Below are 25,547 nucleotides of genomic sequence, written 5' to 3'. Positions count from 1 at the left end.
CAGTTTTGAACCTAATCATAAAATGATGGGAAAATGATGAAGTTCACTATATTTGTTCTCATCAGTATGTTTTAGATTTCTATTTAAAGAATATAGAAGATTAAAAAACAAAAGAAATGTAAAAACTGCCTTCTTTGCCCTTTAACACTAGAAAAATGATTCTGAAACCCAATCCGATTCAAATATCAACTGATACAACATAATCTCCAAATACTACCAGAATATTTAACTGGCTAGCTTTACAATATATTGAACCTTTCACATCTTAATCACTAGCGACATCATTGTACAGGCTACCCTTGTAAAAAGCTGGACTAATTAATTCCACTTTGCATCTCTAAATTTGTATTATTCACTTTGTATCTTAAACTTCAATTTTGGACACTTTGCACTGTAATTTCTCAAGTTGTCACATTTAAGTCCAACCAATAACAGCATTAGTGAAACTAACAACATAGAGAACCCCGGTAATCAATGATAATTTGCTAAAAGTAGTGAAAGGGAGTCAAGGTATAGTAGTTAGAATAAAAAGGATACATTGTCATTAATTTATATATACCATCTTTTATCTTATTAATTTTGCTAATGATATTAGCTATTCGGACCATATATATCAGTAATAATGTACTAAGAACTGTCAAAAGGAGTCAAAGTATCACAATTAGTAGAACAACATATTACTTTGTCATTAATTCGCACCACCATTTATCTTATTAATTTTGATAATCTTGTTATTGATTGGACTTAAATGAGACAAATTTAAAAGTTTAAGGTGTAAATTGTCTAAAATTGAGAGTTTAACCTGCAAAGTATTCAAATTTGAAATTTAGGATGTACAGTGAAAAACTGGTACAAGTTTGGAGTGCAAAGTGGAATTAGTCTTAAAAAGTTCGGCAATTCAGACTGCAGATCATAACTTTTACCTATATTGATCGAGCAAAGGGGTTACTCATATCAGCAGCTGAGTCAACAACAGAGCTCAGTTCATCCCATCGTCCATCTCTGAAGAATTCATCACCATTTAAATTCCAAAAGTTGGAGCTGGATGACGAGTAGGAGGTTTGAGCTACCAATAAAATCTGCTCCTGCGCTGCCAAAAACTGGCTGCTGTGATTAACATCTATTCCTGCAGCTGCATTTGTCCTTTGTTGAAAACCAACATCTTCAAGGGTTGTGTACGGATGACAACTGTTTTGAGATTGTAAGCTGCATGGCTTTGAACTTGCAGCCCCAGAGCCTCCTTTAGTGCAGGCATGTTTCAAGTCTGGTTTATACCTTTTGGACGATGCATTCCTTTTGAAGATTCGGCAAAGCGTCCAATCATCCTGAAGATTTATACAAGTTCAAAAGCATAGCTACCATTTTAGTTGTTGTGTAGTGTAACTAATATAATGCCAAATTATACTTGGCTTCACCATGCATGCATGCAGCAAGTTAACAAGTTGAAAGTTCCTCATGTATTATGTGATCTTGAAGGAAAGCCAGGATTAAAATGGATAATGCCTCTAATTACACTTTTCTTTTTCATTTTTTTCATTAAGTCTGTGATTCCACTCTCATCCTTTAATTTCCTGGTTTATATGCATAGGTATAAGCGACAATGAGAATTTAGTTGGAAATTTCACTTCTAAGATGGGAAGCATCTGAGGTTACTAGAGAAGTTACAGACCACCTGCCCCAACAAAATTTCATGCCTAGCGAGCTTACTACAATCCCTGCTATCTCCTCTTTTATTGGATTTGTATAAGAGTAAATTTTGTATACATTGAAAATGCATATACGCCACAGATATAAAATGCCACCTAATCTCAATTCGAATTTAAACTTCAATTTTTGTACATGTGATATGCATCTACACTTGTCTATATTAACACTACAAGATTAATCCTTAGTAACTAATAGTATAAAGGGAATAACCAGAAAGGAAAAAAGCTAAAGATAACAGAAATACAATCCCAATAGATTTTTTTTGCACTACATCAAATTAAGAAAATTAGAGGTATTGGTCAAAGTAACTAATATTAGTACACTTCAAAGATAGCAGCCAGCAAGATAAAGGGAATAAAAAAAACTAAAAATAAAAGGAAACACAATCAAATTAGAATTTATTTTTTCTTTTGTGCCACATCAAATAAAAAAAAATAGAGGTATCAGTCATAGTAAGTGAATTACTTACGCAACACTTAGATTGGAGAACCAACTTTTGTGTCTTTGCAATTTTTTTTTTTTTTTGGGTAAGTAAAAATTTATTAGTACCCAAGAACCAAAATAGCGTACAAGATATGTTTCAAATCAACAATTTTAACTTATACAACTTACATCTGATGCTAATCTCACAATAGTTTGAGATACTTTGTATACCAATTACAAAAGAAATAGCAGCAACTAACACTAAAATTTCAAATTGAACAAATGTTCTTGGATAACAACCAAACTCTTTGCAGCCATCTATTGGTATCTGTCTTCTTGACTTTTTTGAAGGAGGACAATCTGCATCTGACTATCTCAAAGATCTCTTCTTGAATAACTTTTGTGTCTTTGCCATTTGTTTTTAACTATGGGCTCTCTCCAATTATCCAAACTAAATTGTACCGGGGAATGTCTTTTTTTTCCTTTTCAAATTTCTACTATTGTATTTTACATAAGCATATGAACAATTATTCTTGTTTATTACTAAGAGGTAGGACTACCTGGAGTTCCATGTAGAAGACCTGAAGAAAATTATAAATTTCATTGGCTAAAGTGCGTAGTAAGTCACTAAATTCTTCAAGGTTCTTATTTCACCTACTAAACATTTTTTCATGCGAATTACCCACTAAACTTCTAAAAATCCTGCATCTTATTAATTCCATTAACTCTCGCTATTGAGATTGATGGAAGTTAGCTTAGGAGAAAGCCACACATATTTTGAATAGACAATTTGGATATTGTGCATGAAACCCTTTAGGTCACTAGCTGCTTTATGTTTATGAGCTATATTTTAGGGAGTGTAATACTTCTCCGCATTAAGACCCATGAAATTCTCAATGTTAAGTCATCGGGATGAAATTTAGTTCCAAAGAATGAGCTCTTTTCTTGATTCCTCAACGTCATCAGTGCAAAGAAATCTTCAAAATCAACAGACTGGGGGAAAAAGAAAACCATATAATCTTGATAGCAAGATTAAAACAAAAGTACCAAAAGTATTAAAGGGTTTCCCTCCATAGATCCCCAAAAGGGCAAAAAAAAAAAAAGAAAAAGAAAATCCTTGCAAGTTGCCCTAACCTAACTTATAGTCATTCGAGAAAAAAAAATTAAAAACTACAAGGATACAATTAGGGCAAGGAGAGAATGTGGGTTCTAAAAGGAAAATACCTGATAAGAAATAGGTAACTAAATCTGGAGCTAAAGCCTTAAAAAGGTTGATGATTTCATTTGAAATGACAGAATTGTCTATTCAGAATAGGTGCGCCTCGGACCGGGGGCAGCAACCGTTCCTGGCAATTATGTACATTTTTCACAGCACATAACTTTATTTTCACACAGCGTGACTTTATTTGCACAACGTGTAACTTTAGAACAAATTTTTGTTAGTCCCACACACGTTATTAAAAATGAGATACAAGAAGTGATCTGGACCATACAAATTTTTTGGACCAAATCTTGATCATGAACAGCTCAGGGACGGTCCACCTGATGACCGTCCCTGCCCCGTATCCGTGCGGCTCTCACGTGGGCCAACTTTCATGCATCTTAACGGCTAGAGTTAATGGAATGGTGAAGATTGAAGTATATTTAGGAGTTAAGTAAGCTGTTTAGAATAAAAATAATTTAGTGGGTGAAATAAGAATTTTGAGGTGTTTAGCGACCAACTATGTACTTGATTTTAACAGAGAATTTCATAGGTTATTGTTTAATCAAGTATTGTCTAAGCATATTAGTTCTAAGTTCTGTGTTCATCCAATTGTAAGACCAAATGACGAACAGGTTAACGGCATCCAAGGTTAGTACATTCGTTCAATTTTACCACACAAAATGAACAACCGAAAGTTAATTTAAAATGCAGAAATATTCATATTTTTTGGTAATTCAAATTTTTCTTTTTTTAATTTTTAAAGACTCTTATCAATTTTACCACACCAATCTCATTTTTCTTTCTTTCTTTTTTTTTGGACAAAGCATATATATTTTGATAATTAACAAAACAAATAAATGAATGGACCACTCCATGATATCTATCTGTTTTAGATTTGCCTTCCTTTTTATATTCTAGTGCTTATGGATCATAGCGTGCTTCAAAATTGTGCAAGCCTCGCAAGTTTTGACACAGTCCTTATAAGCATTTTATGAAGGAAAAATGACCTATTTCATCTCTTACGTTTTAGCAAAAAAAAAAATTTTTTTGTTTTTCATTTTTAAAATGAAGTAAATTAGACCCTCATATTTTAAAAATGGAGCTAATTAGTCCAGAATGATAACTTTATATAAATTTTAGCAGTAAAATCACTTTAGTTCTTCCAAATCTGGTTGCACCTATTATGCATATAACCATAACTCAACATAAAAAAAAAAGAAAAAAAAATATTATCCTAAACAAACCCATCTCTCTAAAAAAAAAAGTTAATTTTTTTTGAGAAAATGACATTAGTCAACATAGAGAGGGAAAAATTAAAAATTATAACATATAAAATAAACCCTTAAGTTACAAAATTTTATAACTCAAAAGTTTTTAATTTTTGAGGTAAAAATTTTTTAATTTTTTTAAAGACTAAGGTTTGTTTTTTATGTTATAATTTTTAATTTTTCTTTTTTAGAGAGAATGGTTTGTTTTCAATATTATAATTTTAACATTTTCCTTTTTATGTTGACTTAATATCACTTTCTCAAAAGAATTGAATTTTTTGAGAGAAGAGTTTGTTTTTTATGTTATAATTTTTACTTTTTTAGTGTTTATCTTAACTTAATTTCATGTGCATTCCAAGTGTAGCTAGATTTGAAGAAAAGTAAATTGATGTTCTAATTTTACCCCTAAAATTTGTATTAAGTTATCATTCAGGGACAAAAGAGCTTCGTTTTTATAGACTATGAGAAACTAATTTACTTCATTTTAAAAGCGAGGGACAAGAAAGAATTTTCCCCAAAATGTAAGTAAGTGATAAACAAGCCATTTTCCCTTTTATGGATTTAAAGTCAAGCTCTTAAGTAGTAAATTGAATGTCCTTACCACATTTTCTTTATCCAAAAAAAGGAGAAATAGCCACTTATTTAGGGGCGGGGCAACAAGGGGGCCCGAGTGGCAGCTGCCCCACAAGTTTTCGTATTTGGACCACTCTCTTGACCCCCTCCCTCTAAATCAAAAGTAAAAACAATCCCCAACCCTGCACCTTCTAGAAGTTTACAAAAAATTCCATTATCCCCTTCCACCAAACTTTTGCCTTGGAAAAATATTTACTTCTTCACAAAAATTTTAGCCTGCTTTTTGATTAGTTGATCTATCAAAATGAAATTTTAATTACTTTATTACTGCATATTATCTTTTTAAGATCTTATGTATTGTCTCCAAAAACATCTCTTATACACATGCAATAGTGAACGCTTAGAGCTAATTAGCTATACATTTGTGTACTTTGGGCTAATAATGAAGACATTTCCACCAAACTTAAAATATTATTGACTGCAAGGTTCATGGATTGAGGCAAGTGCAAGCGACCTTGTCAAAAGTTTAATAATATCACATTCATGTGGGACAGTCCTGATGTTTAAACCCGACACAAAAATGCAAATAATCGTGTTGAACCATTCCAAGACAATGATCGCAATTAAAGAAGCACTAAGCCAGAAAATGATGTGATGACTAACCAGTTGATATTGGAAGACCCAACAGATTCTTTTCAATGTATCTTTCTAGGATCCAATGCAATCCATATATAGGAAAAGAAGAATCCCTAGCTACCCAATACGAATTTTTTCTTTTAGCAGTATTTCAATTGTAAATACAAACGGGTTTGGGGCAGGTAAGATTGGCATTAGGCAGTGTTGGTGCGAGTTTTGCATCATAAGGAGTATCACACCGGTGATCATGAAATATTAATTTCCCACTGACCCAGAAAATTGAGGGGAAAAGTGATGCAGAAAGGTCAAGGCCAAAGATGAAACGAGTCAAACTTACAGTTTCCTGAGCAATATTATTCCTGGGATTAGGTTGGGTTGACGTTGAATGAGTCCAACCGGGTGGGAGCCGGAACTCGTGCATCATCCAATCAGTTTTAGTTCCTTTTCCAGCACTTCCTCTATAATAGACTAAGGATTTCTTGAGGCCGATGCATTGAGTTGTTTCCCCACTAGAATATATGGGTTTGTCAATTCCAGTCGCCTTCCAGAAACCGGATCCAGTAACTCTATTTGGTCTTACACTGTTTCTATACTTTCTTCCTCTCATGCAGAAGAAATAAAATTCCTTGTCTCCCACAACGCCAACCTCTGTGAGTAACAAAGAGTTGAACGTGCAAAAGCACTTAGTCGCAAGGAAAAGCCAGAATTTGTGAAGAAAACAGGAATCATTTTCATTTTCTCTTCAATTGTAAAAACCCAAATAAAACTAAATATGCTTGTAATAACTAAGCTAAATTGGGTGCAAGTGGTATGAATGCCTTTTATCATAAGTTGGGTTGGTGGTATATACATCTATATCACATACATACATACATACATATATATATATATATATATATATATATATATATATATCATGTGTATGTGTGTATGTCCGTGTATATATATATGTGTGTGTATATGTATATATATGTATGTATGCATGTACGCATGTGTATATATATGTATGTATGTATGTGTGTGTGTGTATATATATATATATATATATATATATATATATAAAAGTGTGTGCGTAGTTTCAGATTTTTATTCTTGTTCACACATGTAGTATGGCTGAATGCAAATCCTCATTTCTAAGTAATTTTATGTGGTAAACAAAAAGGTTTAACAATATAAATGGGCTAAAACATCTTTGATTCAAGTAGATCATTGACTCAACTAAGCAAAGAATCAACTCTGCTCTACGGATCCTAGCTGTGAGATCTACTGCTTCAACAAATTGAACCTGGTCAACTTAAAGCACCTTAGCACTTTCTACCTCGATTGTAGGACTAAAATGTTTTGTTTAAGAGCAGCATCAAAAAGCTTGGCCGTTAGTCGAACAAATTTATCTGCTGTTAATTTAGTTTTTCAAGCGGGGAGCAACAATTACATGCATTTTAACCAAAAAAAAAAAGATTTTTATCTTTGGGCCATAAGATGTGATTTAATCACATGTCAGTGCATTACTAATCCAATTAGTGACCTCTGGTTTTAGCTTTTTAATGCGACAATAAGCTAACAAGCTATGAGACAAGCGTTATTATCCATGAATCACTTTTGCTAATGAGCAATAGAATCAATCTTATTATTTACTTACTATACATGATAACTCTTCTACGGTTTTTAAATCGATCTATAGCTAAAGCTAGGCTGCGGTGAAGCTAGTTAGAATAGTTATGGAGCTACAGTATAATGTCATGTGAACACAACAATAACCTGCTTAATTCTATACTATTCGTCTTTTCTCGTGTGGCTTGAAAATTATCTTATACACGTAATTAACACTAATTACTAGTTTATAAACCGAGCAACTTGTCAACATAAACCCTGATCTTGTTGGTATCAGTTTGCAGGAACCAGTCATGTACTAAAAGCAGCTTCAAATTGCTTTATGCTTTCTTGGTGATTAACATGATAGTCATCGATTTCTTTGAAAAAAAGAAAAGCTATCCATTTCGTACTAATACTTGTTATGGTTATTCGGTGCTGAATACTTATCATAGACACAATAAAAGTGTTATGAATCCATGCATCATGAAAGATTATATAATTAGTGAAATTATGGAAAAGAGGAGAATTATACTCACTAGGCAGAGGTAAGTCCCATGGATCGCATTTGTAGATATCAACCTGAGTTATGAGTTCTATCCGGAGGGGTTTTCTTTCTACTTTTCGTCGAAGATAAAATCCAACAAGCTCTTCATCAGTTGGGTGAAACCTAAAGCCTGGAAGAACAACACCATCATCATCCTTGTGATTCTTGTTTGAAGACTTGAACTCCTCCATATCTCTAATGTGTGAATGTGTGTACTTTAGTGGTTCTCATAATAAATTGTCAGGTGGATAGCTATTACTCAAATCTAGATCGCTATTTATAGTGTCAATACGCTATTTATTGTTGAATAAAATTCTCTGTAGAAAAGGGTTTCAGTTTGACTTTCTTTCCCCATCTGAGACTGCATTATTGGTCATGAAGTTCGTCAATGTTGGGACTATAATATGAGGAAAAGGCGCTTCAAAGTGATAAGGTTAGAGTTATTACGTGACTGTGCTGTTTTTATATTTGTTACATGATTTGATTTGAATTTGTTTAACATTGTTGTATACATGGAGCTTGAAAATGGCGGCTTAGTATATGGAAAGGGAGAAATGTAGTTTGAATCCCTAATATTTGGTATTTGTATGATTTTAGTTCTTAAAGTTTGAACAAAACAAAGTTTGATCCTAGTGTTTGGCACCTAATACGATTTTAGTCCCTACAGTCTCGGTAAAAATAAATTTGGTCCCTAATGTTTTCAATTTCAAACAAATTTAGAACAATTGATGGATTTTTCCCATTACTGACTTAATTACTCATGTGCAGTCACGCATTTGTTTAATTATTTTTTTAAAAGAAGCAAAACAATGGCTAAATTTGTACAATAAAAAAAAACTCATGTGATGGCATGTTAGTAACTAATTAACCAAGAAACATGAACGAAATTTGTTAAACATACGCAAAAATTAGTGCTAGGGTTTCATGTTGGCGGAACAATGGGGATAGAGAGTGAAAATAGAATTCTAGTTCAATAAACTGAGTGCATCGACTGGTTTCACTATTTCGTTTATTTATTTCTAAATTCAATCTAACAGACACGTGACTATACGTGACTAAATTTTATCAGTAGTTGAAAAAATTCTTCAAATGCCATAAATTTGTTTTAAATTAGATAAATTTGTTTTAAATTAGTTAAATTTGTTTTAAATTTCTTCTTGCTAAAATCTTAAGGACTGAAACCGAGAAGGTGCTAAATATTAGGAACTAAAATTGTATTTACCCCAAATGGAAAAAAGAGCATATGTAAGAGTGTATGGAATTTTAAAATATATATATATATATATATACAATTATTGCACTAGCTAGTTGCAATTTGTGTGTCATTTACTGTTGTAACGTATTCCTATTTGATTGCAATGATGATGCAAAAGTCTAGAAGCGCTGATGAAATATGGAAAGGAAGAGAGGCATGTTGATTTGTCGTTTTTAATTTGGTAAAAGTCTTAACAGTGTGCTTAGAATATTGACTTTAAAAGAGGAACGTCCGACAAAATAAAATTCGAAATAATATCAAAGACCACAGACCTGTGGAAAAAGTTGTCACCTTAAATGCCGAGAAACAAGAATAATATCTGGCAACTTGTCCCTAGCTGGACTAATGGTTTACAGTGCAAGAAAACTACCTGCCCCCCAACGTGGACTCGGCTGCAATAGTGGAAAATCTCAGTAGTCAATCAAAATGTGATAAAGATAAAAAGACTTTACACTCACGATGACAAATTTGAGAAAGTTATCACTCCTCTTATAGTTGTTGACTTTTCAAATGACTATATATATACATATATATATAATTAAGAAAATAAATAAAAACAAGGAAAAGTAGATAAGATTAAATAGGAAAAATATATACATACAAGACAGGATAATAATTATTAGTATGTGTATATATATGATAGGTCAAATGAATACTAGTTGTATTAATGACTGACCTAAGTGCACTCATTAGAAAAATCCATATATAAAGTGTTTATCTAACTTTTGAAACCCAATAGACACTGATGGAAAAACACTTTAGATGTGATGAACATAACAATTTTTAATGTATGCATTCAAATGATGTTGCCTACATTAGATATACTCATTAGAAAAATCTCAATAAAAATCCTGTTTGATGCTATGTCGAATGGCCAAGATCAAATTCTTAACATAGCTACAGATTTAGCAAACTCATTGTGACAATTGATACTTGGCACTCTAACTTGACAGAATAGAGCAAATAAAACTACCAGTTTTTTTTTCTTTTAAATAAGAACTGAATCCATCTAAAATAAATTTGGAAACTTGGCATATACTGCTACCTATATTATTAAACAGGCAGCCTCCTGGAGTTCAGCATAAGATTGAGGAAAAACAAAGACCTACGTGGTAACTTTTCTATGCATTCATTTTGTAGAAGCTCCAGCCTCCAGGAAGATGTGTTTTTCTTAAACATTGGATGCTACTTTTCCCTTGAACTCATGAGTTTTTTTTTATTTTACCTATTCTACAAAAACCAGTTCTTTTGATTTAGATCATTAGATGCATGCATTTCAAGACAACGAGAAATTGCCATAAGAAATGGTCAACTTAAGCCAAACAGTGAAAACATTGCTTCTAACTCCTCAATCTCTTATGTTCATTGTACTGGACAAATTTCAACCTTTGAAGAAAATTGTGTACCACCAAAATCCTTTGCTTTTTCTTGACAAATACTTGTGGGTTTTTCAAGAAGCAAACATTGAAAGGGATCACATACATGGAATTTTCCATATGAAGACTATTTGCGCAAAAAAAGACTCCAATTATTAGTCTGTAGCAAAATCAACGCTAAGACCTATCATTCTTTTACTTTGAATTTTCTATTACGTCTTTACAAGACTATATCTTTTTAAATTTTCTTGTTTTTCTCCTTTTAAACATATCATGTTACCATCTTCTAGAAAATGACCTCAGGGCTGTCCTAACATTTGAAACTTCAATCTTGTCCTCTTCTTGTGATTACATAAAATATAGTTGAATGTTGACCAACTCTCTTTCTTTTTTTTTTCTTTTTCCGTCTGCTTTTTTTTTAATCAAGAAAATTAGTTTGTATTTTTCTATTTAATAGATATAAAGAAAAAAGAATAATGTTCTATACACTGACAGTGTATACACGTTTCACCATTAGATGCATGACACATAATCCGAATTTGAATTTGAAACTCAAATTTTACATATGTGTCGTATATTCAACTACGATAGTGCACACCGTCAGTGTATATAAAATTTATTCAAAGAAAAAATGAAATTCTCTTCAAATTCTGGATGACTTTATGCTCATATATGTTTCAAGAGCTGAAAGTGAAAATTTACAAACCTTGTGGTAAACTATCATAGTAGTATAATTTGAAATGACAAACTATTTTCTTAATACAACTAGAGGAGATTTGGTCTGTTGAGAAGGATTCACCCTATCTAACTTTCTCACAGCTCAAAGAAAAAGCCACTATGATTGTTTCATTCGGAATTAAGGGGTTTCACACCATTTTTAGTTCCTTTAAACCCTTCTCACTCTTTTATTGTGTCAAAGGACTAAGAATTATTTCTGCCAATCCTATTGTCATACTGAAAAGTTATCTTTTTTTTTCTTTGTGTCTTTCATGCTAATAAAAATTTTAGATGATTATGCAATAAACTTGAAAGAGGATTTGAGTATCATTTTCCAAAGTAAATAATTATCCTTCAATTCCTAAGTTGTCATTTGGTTGTAATGCATAATTTGTCCAAGGACAAAGAGTGAAGTTTCTTGACCGAAAAATTGTTGTTTTTGTCCCCAACATATTTAATCGGTCTAGTTTGGGGCCCTCATAATTCACTTGCACACATTTATTTTTCGCAATTTATTAGACTGGACCAACTTAGCACCAACAGTTGCTTGTTTTTTTTCTTACCCTTGACTGACCATGGGTGTACGTGTTTGTAGCCTGTAGACATTCGTGTTTTTATTATTTTCTAAGTAGTGAATCATCTTTGTGAATATAAAAGATTATAATCTTTGTACTTATCCCGTAAGAAATCTCTTCCTTGTTAGGCTGCAGTAGCGACAAAGCCACCCTTTTCCGTGTTATCTAAACCCGCATGTCAACTCATGAAACAGTTAGTATTATGTCATAGATACGTACCCTCCAAGAAGAATTAATTTTATGCAAGATGAAGAGGAGGGGACAAGTAATCCAGAAAATATGACTCAAAAATCAGGGGCCATGAAAGGGGTACAAGGGAAACCATCATGGCACTAGAGTCACCAATTTATTAGCAAAAGTAAGTGATTGGCTTCATGAAAGTTTTTAAGTCCATACGAAGTTAGCATTGAACCACTACAAAACCTAATTAACATGTCATTTTGCTTAATATATATCGATTAAAAGCTTCCGGAGTTATTGATTCCTAAAAATAAAAAACACATTAAAATGGTGGTGAATTTATCCTTAATAGCTAAAATAAATGGATAGCTAAAGGCTAATATGGTTGCTTTTTAGAATAATTATAGATTATATTAATTTCAAAGAAGAGTTAAAATTTACATATTTGAACCTAGTTACTGTCCAAAATAGAGAAACGAAGAGTCATGACTTGTTATCCCAATAAATGCCAATCATTGGTAAAATATCAAGATCTCTTGCCGCTAAAACTGCATTGGCAATTAGATATGATGCTCTAGGAGATAACCAGGACAATACAATGGGATTGGAGAATCGGTTAAAGGTATTCTTTTATTATGATTAAGTTAAGGTTTTAGGTGTTCGGCTCCCTTCTGTTGTTAAATCATCTTCTCTCTGTAGCTTGAAGCACGATTGAGGAGTTTAGAAGGCAGAGAATTGAATCGTGCTGCTGGTTCTGCTAAAGGCAAACCAAAGATTGAAGTTTATGACAAGGATCGAAAGACGGGTGCAGGGGGACTGATAACCCCTGGGAAGGTCTGCCATATATTTTACATTCTATTAGTTTGCTAAGTCGCAATTTTTTTTCACTATTTTTTTCTTTTTGTCTGCAGACTTACAATCCTGCGGCTGATGCTGTTCTTGGACCAACTGAGTTATCATCAGAGAAAGAGAAAAATGAGCAGGAAAAGAGGAAGGATGAAGAAGCAGGTGATGACACTCCTATGAATGGTGTGGAGAAGAAAAAGAAGAAGAAGAAGAAGGGGACTGATATAGAGGATACTCATGCTGCAGAAGATGGTGTTGCTGGACCTGAAAGTGAAGTGGTTGGAAAGAAGGAAAAGAAGAAAAAGAAGAAACATGCTGCTGAAGATGCTGAGCTACAGAATGAAAATATTGAAGCGGGAGAGAAGAAGAAAAAGAAGAGTGTTCTGTCCTTTCTGTGTAGCTATTGCCACATCCATGATTATAGTTCCTTCAACTTCATTGCCCTGGCTTTGTTGTTCATGCATGTATGTTGTTTCTTCTGTGCTCTTCCTTCCTTTCTATTTCTCCACTTCCACTTGCTCCAACCATTCTTTTTGTGCTCTTTCTACTGTTCTAATTGGTGTGGATCTATTTGAGCTCTCAAATTTCTTTTTTTTTCTATCTTTCCACACCTGGCACAAGATATTTGCAGTCAGACCAATATGTTCCATCCCTTCTGGTCTTTTCCTTGCTTCTGAGATTCTGAGCCACCATCTTTTAAAATCTCCTTGCTGGTCTTTTGCCCCATCCCATTGAATAGGAGCTGCCTTCCATATGTCCGCTGTGTGAGGACAGTTTAACAGTAGATGTTCTATTGTTTCCTGTTCCTCCCCACAGGTTCTGCACATAGGATTACCTATTCCTATTTTTTTTACTCTCTGCTTCTCTTACTGGCAATGCTCCTTTTATACATTTCCAGATGAAGATCTTAATTTTGTGTTTAATGTTGAATCTCCAGAGTGTGTTCCATATTTGTATCACTTCTTGACTCCCATCTATGTAACTTGGACCAGCTTCCTCAGATTTCGATTTCCTTGCACTACGATTCTCCTCCATCAAGATTTTATAACCTGAGCTAACTATGTACGTCCCTCCAGCATGTGGTTGCCAAAAATAACTATTTTCCCTCCCTGACAAACTTAGAGGAATACTTAGAATTTTCTCAGCATCATTTCTATTGAAGGTCCTAAAGATGATGTTCCTATTCCATCTTTTGTGACAGATTAGTTCATCCACTATCCTCAGCTCACAGTTACTTGATCTTCTGGTAGTTGGCTTGCCTGTGATTGTTCCTGGTATCCATTTATGCTCCCATATGCTTGTACTCCTTCCATTTCCAATTCTCCTGATCAGACCCTTATCAATTAAGCTTTTTGCTCCCATTAACCCTTGCCAAATTCAGGAGGCATTCTTTGGGGGTTTGCATTTTAGAATGGACTCCTTAGGGAAGTAGTTAGCTTTCAACACCTTACTGACAAGAGGGTTTGGCTTGGTAAGGATCCTCCATACCTGTTTTCCTAACAGTGCTTTATTGAAGGCTTCAAGATCCTTGAATCCCAGTACTCCTTCACTCCACTTCAGTGCCATTCTTCCCTAACAAATCCAATGCATTTTGTTCCTACCACTTGTTTCTCCCCACCAGAAGTTGGCCATCAAAGCACTGATGTCTTTGCAAAGTTTCCTTGATAGCTTAAAGCATGACATGGCATACGTTGGCATGGCCATTGAAACTGCCTTCAGCATTACCTCTTTTCCTGCTGAGCTAAGAAACTTGTTTTTCCAGTCCTGCAGCTTTCTTTTCATGTTTTCTCTTATGAAGCCAAAGATCTGATCCTTAGTTCTTGAAATCACCATTGGAAGCCCTAAATATTTCTCTTGTTTTGCTTCAACCATCCCTCCCAGTGCTTGGCATACCTCTTCCCTTTGATCACAGTGCATGTTCCTACTAAAGAAGACTGTAGATTTGTCAAGGTTGATCAGTTGTCCCGAAGCAACTTCATAGATTTTGAGGACTTTCATGACTTCAGTAGCCTGTTGCTTGTTAGCCTTACAAAAGATGAGGGAATCATCTGCAAAAAAGAGATAAGTAATAATAGGTCCTTGCCTGCTGATTTTCAGTCCTTTGATTCTTTTACTTTCTTCAGCTTTCCTCAGCAAGTTGGAGAATCCTTCTGAGCATATTAAGAACAAATAAGGAGACAAAGGATCTCCCTAGCGGATCCCCCTTCCTGATGACACAGAACCTTTAATTTCTCCATTGCAGTTGAATGTGTAGGTTATAGTTTTCAAGCAGCTTGTGATCTAGTTGATCCATGCAGAACAAAACCCTATTTTTTCCATCATAGCCTGCAAAAAATGCCACTCCACCCTATCATAGGCTTTTTCCATGTCTAACTTGATTGCCATGTAACCCTTTTTCCCTTGTCTTTTGTTTTTGAGGTAATGCATGTATTTATGAGTTAAAACCACATTATCTAAAATCTGCCTATCCGAAATGAAAACAGATTGGGTTTTCTTATGCATTTGTCTAGAACAAATTTCAAACATTTGCTAGTATTTTAGAGATGATTTTGTAAAGCACACTGCAAAGACTGATAGGCCTATAGTTTTTCAAACTGGTCGGGTGCAAGATTTTGGGGATTAAGGAGATGACAGTATGGTTTACAGATTTAAGCATGAAACCTAAGCTAAAGAAAGCTTTGACTGCTAGGATAATATCACCCTTAAATGGTGCTCCAGAACCTCTGAAAGAACAATGGAGACATTGCATCTTGTCCTGGGGCTTTTTCAGGGTGCATAGAGAATAGTGCATCATGAATTTCCTCCTTCTTCACTGCTTTAGTCAGCTTATCATTCATCTCCTGAGTTATGGAGTGTGGAATACCTTCTAGAATTTCTGACATATCACTTCTCCCCCCCACTGTTAGACAGCTCCTTAAAGAACTCTGACATTTTAGTCACTACCTCTTCCTCATTCTCCGTCCAAGAACCATTTTCCCTCTGCAAATTCCTGATGCTATTGTTTACTCTCCTTCCCTTAACATAGGTGTGGAAATACTTAGTATTCTTATCACTCTCTCTTAGCCAACTAATTCTAGCCTTTTGACTTTAGAAATTTTCTTCCTCCTTGTAAGTCGTTTTCAACTGATCTTTAATGTCAACTAGTTTACCTTTTCTATTTTCAGAAACTGAGTCCCTAACTCTCTCTAGATCCTTCTTCAGATCAGTAATTCTACTTCTAGAATTAGCTTGGAAAGTTTTCCTCCATTTCAAAAGTTCAATTCTATAGTTTCTGATCTTCTTTGTGATTTTGAACATTCTTGATCCTTGTTCTTCCTTATGCCAGGTTTTCTCCACCACCTGTTGAACCCTCTCCTTTTGAAGCCATCTCTTATCAAAGTAAAACCTCTTCTTTCTCCTTTCTTTCCCAAGGGCTGTATCTAACCAGAGCATATAGTGATCAGAAGCAAAAGTATCAATGTGCTGACATCTTGCCTTCTCAAAATCTTAAAACCATTCAAAACTGCATAGACACCTGTCCAGCCTTTGTCTGACCTCACCTTCATTATCCCAATGATTGCTCCACGTCCAAGGTTGTCCTTCAAAACCAATATCTATTAAGCTATTCTGATCCATGAAATCTTTAAAGTCCCTAAATCTTCTCTCCTCACTGACTACTCCTTCCTATTTTTCTTCATTAGAAAGAATGTCATTAAAGTCCCTAGCTACCATATATCTAGTTCCCCACAGTCTTTTCCTATTACTCAGTACCCTCCATTGTTCCTTTTTGATCATAGGGTCACAACTAGCATAAACACCAACAAACCACCAGACAACCTGAGTATCATTGTCTTCTATTTTAGCTTCTATCGTAAAAGTTGTTTTGTACACCTCTAAGATATGTGTTTCCTTAGTCCAAAACAAGGCCATACCACCTGCCTTATTCATAGCTTCTACTGCCACATTACTGTCAAATCTTAGCCCTCTAGCAATTCTATCTATAACTTGTTTTCTGTTTTTAGTCTCACTTAAAAAAATCAGATTTGGAGAGAAGAGATTGTTCACCTTCCTCAGATGGGGAACTGTCAAGGGACTCCCCACTCCTTGACAGTTCCATACCAGAACTCTCATTTCCCTTGGGAGGCCCCTTTAAGAAAGAGCCCTACCTCCTCTCCCCTCAGCTCAGCAGGATACAATCCTTCCATTGGTTTGGTCTTTTTCCACTGCACTATCTCATTGTTAACTGCCTCCATCTCTTCATCCCTTATCAGAGCCTTTCTCTTTCCAAAGTTCAAAGGGCTTGCACCATTACCATTTAATTCTCTCAAAGGTCTTCTGGTTTTAGTTGGGGATTTCATCCTTCTGAATGTCCTCTTGGTCTGCTTATCAATAGCCTCCAGAGCCTTCCCTATTCTCTAGGACTCATGGTGGATCACTAACCCTGCAGTTCCCTCACTTACCCCTAGATCTTGATTCTTGGCTTGCAAATCTCCCCCTTTATCTTTCCCCATCTCTTCTACTATAGTTGGGGTCTGTTTCACTTCCTCAACCTGAATCACTAGAGAGAGGTCAAGCCTCCCCTTGTCAAGGTGCATGGGGCCCTCACTACAACCTTGGCCAGCTTCCTTATTTTCCACTACAATAGTTAAGGCTCCCATATCTTGCACTATCCTAATATCCTCCATTGCTTTCATCAAGTCCTGATTGCTGTTTCCTTCCTGCCCAGTGGACTTAAGAGTTTCCAAGAGACATCTACTCAGTTGAGTCCTGATTCTTTCTTGCTCAACCAGTTCTCCTTTCTGGAACTTCCAATATCTTTTGTCGCTAGACACTTCAGTCCTAGCTGGTTTTTCATAAGGTGAAATTTGGTTATTTCCGGATCTCAACCAAGATCCATACTGGTTTTCTAAGATGCTTCCTCCTAAGACTCTCTTCTCTTTGTAGGACCTCTCACTGTGCCCTACTATCCCATAGCTATAGCAGAAGTCAGGGCACCTTTCATACTTAAAGGCTACCCACTTGAGAGATCCTACAAGTTTAACCACTGTTCCTCTAAGAACAGGTTTAGACAAGTCTGCTAGAGCTAATATTTTCAAATGCCTACCCTCTTTGCCTCCAGACTGAGGGATTAACACCTCTTTAACTTCTTTGAACACTATCCCAATCTTTCTTCCTATCTCTTTAGTAAGCCAGTGTACTGGTAGATTCCAGATCTGCACCCATAGAGGTGCGGTCACAAAAGCTCTATAATCCTCTTCTATTCCTTCTTCCCATTTGTTCAGCACTAACATTTGATTATCTATCATCCAAGGGCCACCATCAGTAATTCTTTCTTTGTCATTAGTATTGGGGATGTTGAACTGAAACAGATTAGGTCCCAGTTCCATCACTGTCATATTCCCAGGATACCCCCAAGCTGCAGCCATGAAATTTTTAACCCCTGTGAAGTTAACTACTTTCTCTCCCATCACTCTTCCTATAAGACTACCTTCACATTCTCTAACTCCATAATGAAGATCTTCCAGTTCCAACGTGGCTCCTGAGAGCTCGTTGCCCGCCAGAGAGAACTTTTGTAGAAGCTCCGACAGGTCTCCCTCCATAAATAGTATCAGAATTTCCAGGCGGTATTTCCACTCCACACTCAAGAGGAACACAAGTTTTTACAAGGAAGGAACAGGAGATTTTTACAAGAAACAAATAGAAAACCACTAGATGCACTGATGAAACTTCTGAGTGAAAGGGAAAATGAAGAAAGGAGGTTACAGAAAGGTACTCTGGTCAAAGTCTACCTCTAAAGCAAAGACAAAGGAAAGAAACCACGGAACCATATTATACCTGGCGTATGCTTACCATAGGTGTAAAGCTTCTGGTGCGTGAGCTGCTACCCTTCATGCATCATTTAACGCTTCTCAATAGTGATGCAACATTCATTAGCTATAAATTCCAGACAAGATCGGTAGTGGAGATAGTCTGGAAATCCATGCTGAAAAGTGCGGGAGTGTCGGATTTTGAAAAAGTTTGATTTTGCTGACTCTCCCACCAAAGAGGAAAGGAGCTCTTATCCCAAGAGAGAGCACTACTACTTAGAGAGAGAAACACCTCTACTTAGAGAGAGGATTTTCCCTTCATTCCCTTCCCAACCATCCGTTTCTTCACCCTTCCACCTTGGCCTCTTTTGCCCGAAATTCCTTATTCTCTCTATTTTCTTCCTTTTGGCTCTCCTTTCCTACTATTGCTATGGGGCTATCTACTAGAAATGTGCAAAATCGAAAAATTCTGATTTACCGATGGAATTCGAATTGAATTCAAAATTTTCAAAATCGGTAAATCGAAAAACGGAATGAAAATCGGGTTTTTTATTTTCGAAATATACGAATTTGGTTTGAATTCAGTAACTGATTTTCTCAAATCGGAATTTCCGATTTCGAATTGTGTCAGAATTTTCAATTTTGAATTCACAATTCGAAAGCGAAAATCGAATACCTATTTCGATTCCAAATTTTGTATGTTTTATATATTATATTATATAATAATACATCTAACTAATAATTATATTATATAACAATACAATATTAAGTCTTATTAAGTTAGTTGTATATTATGTTATAACTAAAAACATATATTCTACAAAAGTTAAGCATTTAGTTTAGCAAAACTTATATATAATTATAATACAAAAATTAGAAATACAAAACAAAACTCCAAAAAGTTCCTAATGAATTCGGTGAAATCGGTAATTATCGAATTTCGAATTCAAATTCAGAATTTGTGAAATCGAAATCAAAATCGATCGAAATTCCTAATATCCAAATTACGAAAAATTTCAAATTCAAAGTTCCGAAATTACCGAATTCGATTTCAATGCACACCTCTACTACCTACTATACGGTCCCCTTATCCTAGAAGATGTGACAGAATTCAAGACCAATTCATGGATGACAAAACCTGTTTTGTAGACAGTTTCATCGGAGCCAAATATCTACACCAATTACTAGTTTTCTATTAAAAGACATTGTTGAAATTGGTTATAAAAAAAAGAAACAATTTGACCCAGCAAACTTCATTTCTTTTCTCACCCCTTCTGCCTTGGACCGTTTCTTTTGAAATCCCTCATTTCCACACTAGCTATCTCGTTCCATCCTAACCCCTTCCCCATCGTCATTACCTACCTCATCGTCCCCTTCTTCTAGAAAGCAAGATGGAATTCAAACCTAAATTAAAAGCATGGATAGATACACAGTTGGCGTCATGGAGTTGCAAGTTGTTAGCTTGATTGATTAGTTCATTTTCTGTTGCTTTGGGTTGAAGGCGTGGACTCAGCAGCAGGAAGGCGTGGACTTGGAAATTGGAGGCTCCAAAAAGTTGTAGAAGGAGAACCACGCTTTCTGTATTGCAACTTAACAGACCACTTGAGTTTTCAATCCAAGTGTCCAACGTTTAGTTCGTTAATTACTAAAAGCTATTTCAGCATGTTAAGAACATTTCTTTTCCATTATGAATTTTGTATCAAGTTTTGTGTTGGCTGAATTTGGTGAAGAATTGCACTGTTGAGCTTTCTCTCTCTTTTTATCTTTCTCAGGAAGGTTTCTTCAATCTGTAACCGTTTTCTACCCTTTTCCATCAATTCTCAGTCTTTGTAGTTTGATTCATGCAGTTTTGTTCATGAAAATTGAGTTGGATTCTATTTTCCCAAATTATCCACTATTTTCTTGAGTAATGCTTCAATTATCCAACTGGGATCTCGTCACCACAACAGTTGGACTCGAAACCAAATATCTACTGCAATTACTAACTCGTTTTGTGTTGGGAAACATGGTTCAAATTGGTGAGAAAAGAGAAAAAAAAAATTTTTTTGTCCGAGAAAACTGGACAAGATTTAACGTTCATTTGGATAGTAAGATGCATTCGGTAATCGGATGCTTCGAAGCCGTGAGAGATGACTGAAAATTATAGTAGTTCCCATATAAGTTTTTAACTCGCTGAGGATAGTATTAGTAGTTTGTAAAACTTGGGGTGTGTTTGGATCCCTTGTTTTTGGGGCTGTTTTTGAAAAACTGTTTTTCACATTCCAAATGCTACAGTAAATGTGTATTTCCAAAACAACTCCAAAAACACCATATCCAAATATTATATCAAAAACAACTACATATGTATATTTCAATTTGTATATTTCAATTATGTATATTATATATATTATATTATATTAATATAAATTGAAATATACAGATTGAAAATTATATATATATTATATATTATATAAATATATTATATAAATTAATATTATACATAATATTGTATATTATACATAATATAATATAATATATATAATATGTAATATTGTATACATAAATGTGTAAATATTTATACATAATATATTATGTACATTATATTATAATATATACATTATTAATGTATAATATTATTATGTACATTATTGTGTATAATAATGGTATGTATAATATATAATATACATAATATGTAATAATGTAATAATGTATATTATGTATGATATATTATATTATGTATATTATATTATATATATACAATACTATGTATATTATACAAATTAAAAATTATATATTATATATTTATATATTATATATTATATAAATATTTATATAATGAAATATACAATAAATATTACAAATTGAAATACTATATAAACACCATATTTATAATATTATAATATTTATAATTAATATTAATGTATATTATATATATTAAATATTTATATATTTATTTATACATATTATAAATATTTTTATATATTTATATGAATATTGTATATTATATATATTATACATTTATATAAATGTGCATTTATACATAATATATATTAATGTATATTTATAATATACATTTATATTATGTATTATATATAATATAATACATTTATAACTTTATATTAATATACATAATATTAATTTTATATTTATACATAATATTAATACATTTGTACATTTATTTTAATTATATTAATACATTTATACTTAATATTAATATCTATTAATAAAATTATAATTTATACATTTATATAATATTCATTTGTAATTTATACATTTATAATAATATAGACTTATACGTTTATAAATATATTTATATTATGTATTATATATAATATAATACATTTATATATTTTTTATATAAATACATAAATATATTTATTTATAAATATTTATAAATGTATTATAAATGCATAAATGTATATTTATATAAAAATTATAAATTATAATTAATACATATATATAATATTCATTTATAATTTATACATTTACAATAATATACACTTATACATTTATAAATATATTTATATTATGTATTATATATAATATAATACATTTATAATACATTTATAATACATTTACATATTTTTATATAAATATATTTATTTATAAATATTTAGAAATGTATTATAAATGCATAAATGTATATTTATATAAAAATATAAAAATTATAAATTGTAATTTATACATTTATATAATATTCATTTATAATTTATACATTTATAATAATATACACTTATATATTTATAAATATATTTATATTATGTATTATATATAATATAATACATTTATAATACATTTATATATTTTTTAGCGAATATATAAATATATTTATTTATAAATATTTATAAATGTATTATAAATGCATAAATGTATATAAAAATAAAAAAAATTATAAATTATAAATTATAAAAATACCCAAAAATATGTTTTAAAAATACTTCTAAAAATAATCCAAAAAAATCTACAGTAAAAGTTTTTCATATAGTTTTTGAAAAACAACTCCAAAAACAACTAATCCAAACGGACTTATATTTCATAAACAAAATGCTACAGTGCTGTTTTTTAAAAACAATCCTAAAAACAGCTAATCCAAACGGAGCCTTGCTTTTGGCTAGAACATAAATGCTTCAGATTTAACTGAGGATAGTATTAGTATTTTCTTTTTTCTTTTTTTTTTGGGTTAAGCATGAATTTATTTATGATTTGGTTGTTAGATTTGAAATTCTTTTGGATCTTGAATATATTTCAATAGATCTCATCATTATTATTGAAATTTAAAACCATGTTAATTAGTAAATTTGACGGTTATAACATGTACAAAAGAGAATTGTAACGATTTATTTGTTAGAAAACAACTTTGAAGTTTTTTATATTTTTTCATATATGTTCATAATTTTTTTTAACTTATTGTATCTGTTAAACTACAAATCTATAATTTTTTGTGCATATTTAACGTGTTATTAGGGAGTGTTGTAAATCAAATTGTACTGGACGATTTCTAATAATTTATTAATGAAATTTGCTTTTTATCAAAGGAAAAAGATAAATGCTTTGGTATTATCCTCAGCCTTAGCCAAAATAATGATGCACTTATCTAATTGATTAATTATTAATTATATCTTAAAATTTTATATTGTTAATTTGGAAACTAGCTTATCATTGCACGTGATCTTTTTTGGCGTATGAATGTACCAAAGTCCCATTTAAACTTAGCACTTGGCAAAACAACAATAGCGTCCAATAACAGGAGTACTGGTAGTGAAATAATAGTAGATGAGTTTGAGAATCAAGAGATCACAAAGTTGGATTTTCATTTTGGGCCCAAATTAGATACTTTACAACACTTTTGCTCCTTGTAGGTAGCATCCATGTTGTAACACTAAGAACTAAACTAGCAAATCCCTCAAGGAAATTTTATGTTGTAATTGCAAGATCATTTTCTTTAATTATTGTAAAATTTTACCTTATTATAAAATATTTCCCTATGCCTAGAGATGTATATATTTCATAATATAGATACAAAATCATCAATGGCACACACAAAACGAGCATATAGATTATTTAACTTTAATAGCATCCAATGTTACGTATTGATCATTTACGTTCATATACTGCATAAATGATAATTTTCTTTACACCTAATTCACAATAAAAGAGTAATGTGTTTTGTACCATACACAAATATGCGCTCATTTACGTCTAATTATACTATAAATCTTCTGTGCAATTGCACTGGATAGCATGCCCATACATATATTTGCTTTGGATATACTCAAAAGACATAAGACTCTATATTCCCTCTTGTATATTTCTTTCTTTTTCATCAATAACAAAAAATTAAGGATCCTGGTCAAATCCCGTGTTACCTATTAAAATTGTAAAATACTATACATAGAATATATTGCCACACTCAAATAAATTTTACTTGGGTAACATATAAAGTTGCTCAAACTTTGCACGAAACTTCTGAAAATTTTGGCTGAAAGTTCTAGGTGAGTATAATTCAAAAAATTTTAGAATAGAGAATTAAACAATGTGCAGCAAGTCATAAATAGAACAAGAGGAGATTGTGGCTTATTGCAGGAAATTTTTTGGCCCGAGGAGATTGAATTAATTCAAAGCATTCCAATTGAAGACACTCACAATAGGGATAAGCTAATCTGGCACTTTTCAAAAAATGGATCTTTTACTGTGAAGAGTGCGTATCACTTGATCTAGTAGCAATCTTCTAATTGGGAGAATTTGCCATCAAGTAGTAGTACTCTAGAGCAAAGTGTTTGGTCTCGGCTTTGGCACTTGAATTTTCCCTGAGAAAATTAAAATTTTCTTATGGAGGCATGTAAAGATATGCTGCGAACCAGCACAAAACTCAATACTAAATGGCTCCATGTAGATACCTCTTGCCCTTTATGTCTCGCTCCAGTTGATGATATTGATCATACCTTCTTAACTTGTCCTACAGCTGTGCAATCATGGGCGCTTAGTTTCTTAAACCAGAAAGTTCGACTGTAATCTGCTGATCAGATTACATCTTGGCTTCCCAACCTTCTTTTGCGACTATCAAGCAAAGAGATGGAATTGGTGGATGTTATTCTTTGGAATTTATGGAATAATCGGAATGGAGCGATCTTTGATAGGCCCTACAAAGATCCTCTTAGCTTGGTCTTCCTATCCATAGCATTCCTGGATCAATTCCATGAAGCAAATTCCAAAGATAAGTTCAATACGCCTACCTCTCTTCAATCAAGGTTATCAATAGGTCATTGGATACGACCCAATGCAGGTTTTGTTAAGGCAAACTTTGATGGAGCTGTGTTTATGGATGATAAATCATCAGGGGTTGGTGTTATTATCCGAGATGATAAAGGAAGTTTCATTGCTGACCTTTCCAAAAAAATTCTTGGGATATTGGAACCAAATGTGGTTGAGTCATATGCGGCCAAACATGCTATTCAATTACTACATGATTTGAGTTTCAATAAGATTGTTTTGGAACGAGATTCACAGAAGTCATCAAAATGTTGAACCGTTTGGAATCTGACGATTCATCATGTGATTTGTTGATTGATGATACCATTGTCTTATATCAAGATTTCATATGTTGGGAAGTTTCATGGATTTCTAGGTCGTTTAATGTTCCTACTCATAACCTTGTTAAGTATGCTGTTAATCTTTTAGATTCTTGTATATAGAGAAACTCTCCTCCATTTTTTATTTGTTCTACACTTGTTGCAGATTTGATCTCATGATTAATAAAATTATTCTATTTTATTAATCAAAAAAAGAACAAGAGGAGATAGTGATAATATTAAAATATAAATCAATAACACCGGTGGTTCAAATATAAATTGCTCCTTACCAATAACCATCAGAACTACGCATTAA

At 32.9% G+C, this 25,547-nt stretch overlaps 2 protein-coding genes across 2 annotated transcripts; one reads left to right on the top strand and one right to left on the bottom strand.

Annotated features, from left to right (window-relative positions):
- Positions 1-117: 117 nt before the first annotated feature.
- On the bottom strand, positions 118-8,203 carry LOC113689765 (transcription factor JUNGBRUNNEN 1). The gene is made up of 3 exons (XM_027207535.2): positions 7,941-8,203; positions 6,149-6,459; positions 118-1,325 (listed from the first exon to the last, which is right to left on the bottom strand). The coding sequence occupies exons 1-3, from the start codon at positions 8,137-8,139 to the stop codon at positions 924-926; spliced, it is 912 nt and encodes a 303-aa protein (XP_027063336.1). The 5' UTR covers positions 8,140-8,203; the 3' UTR covers positions 118-923.
- A 4,353-nt stretch (positions 8,204-12,556) lies between these two features.
- On the top strand, positions 12,557-13,487 carry LOC113689087 (uncharacterized). The gene is made up of 3 exons (XM_027206917.2): positions 12,557-12,673; positions 12,751-12,885; positions 12,963-13,487. The coding sequence occupies exons 1-3, from the start codon at positions 12,557-12,559 to the stop codon at positions 13,470-13,472; spliced, it is 762 nt and encodes a 253-aa protein (XP_027062718.1). The 3' UTR covers positions 13,473-13,487.
- The last annotated feature ends 12,060 nt before the right edge of the window (positions 13,488-25,547 follow it).

This window comes from Coffea arabica, chromosome 5c, assembly GCF_036785885.1.
Source record: "Coffea arabica cultivar ET-39 chromosome 5c, Coffea Arabica ET-39 HiFi, whole genome shotgun sequence".
In the NCBI taxonomy this organism is placed as follows: domain Eukaryota; kingdom Viridiplantae; phylum Streptophyta; class Magnoliopsida; order Gentianales; family Rubiaceae; genus Coffea; species Coffea arabica.
Note: the sequence above shows the minus strand (reverse complement) of the source record. Positions and strands in the feature narration are given on the sequence as shown.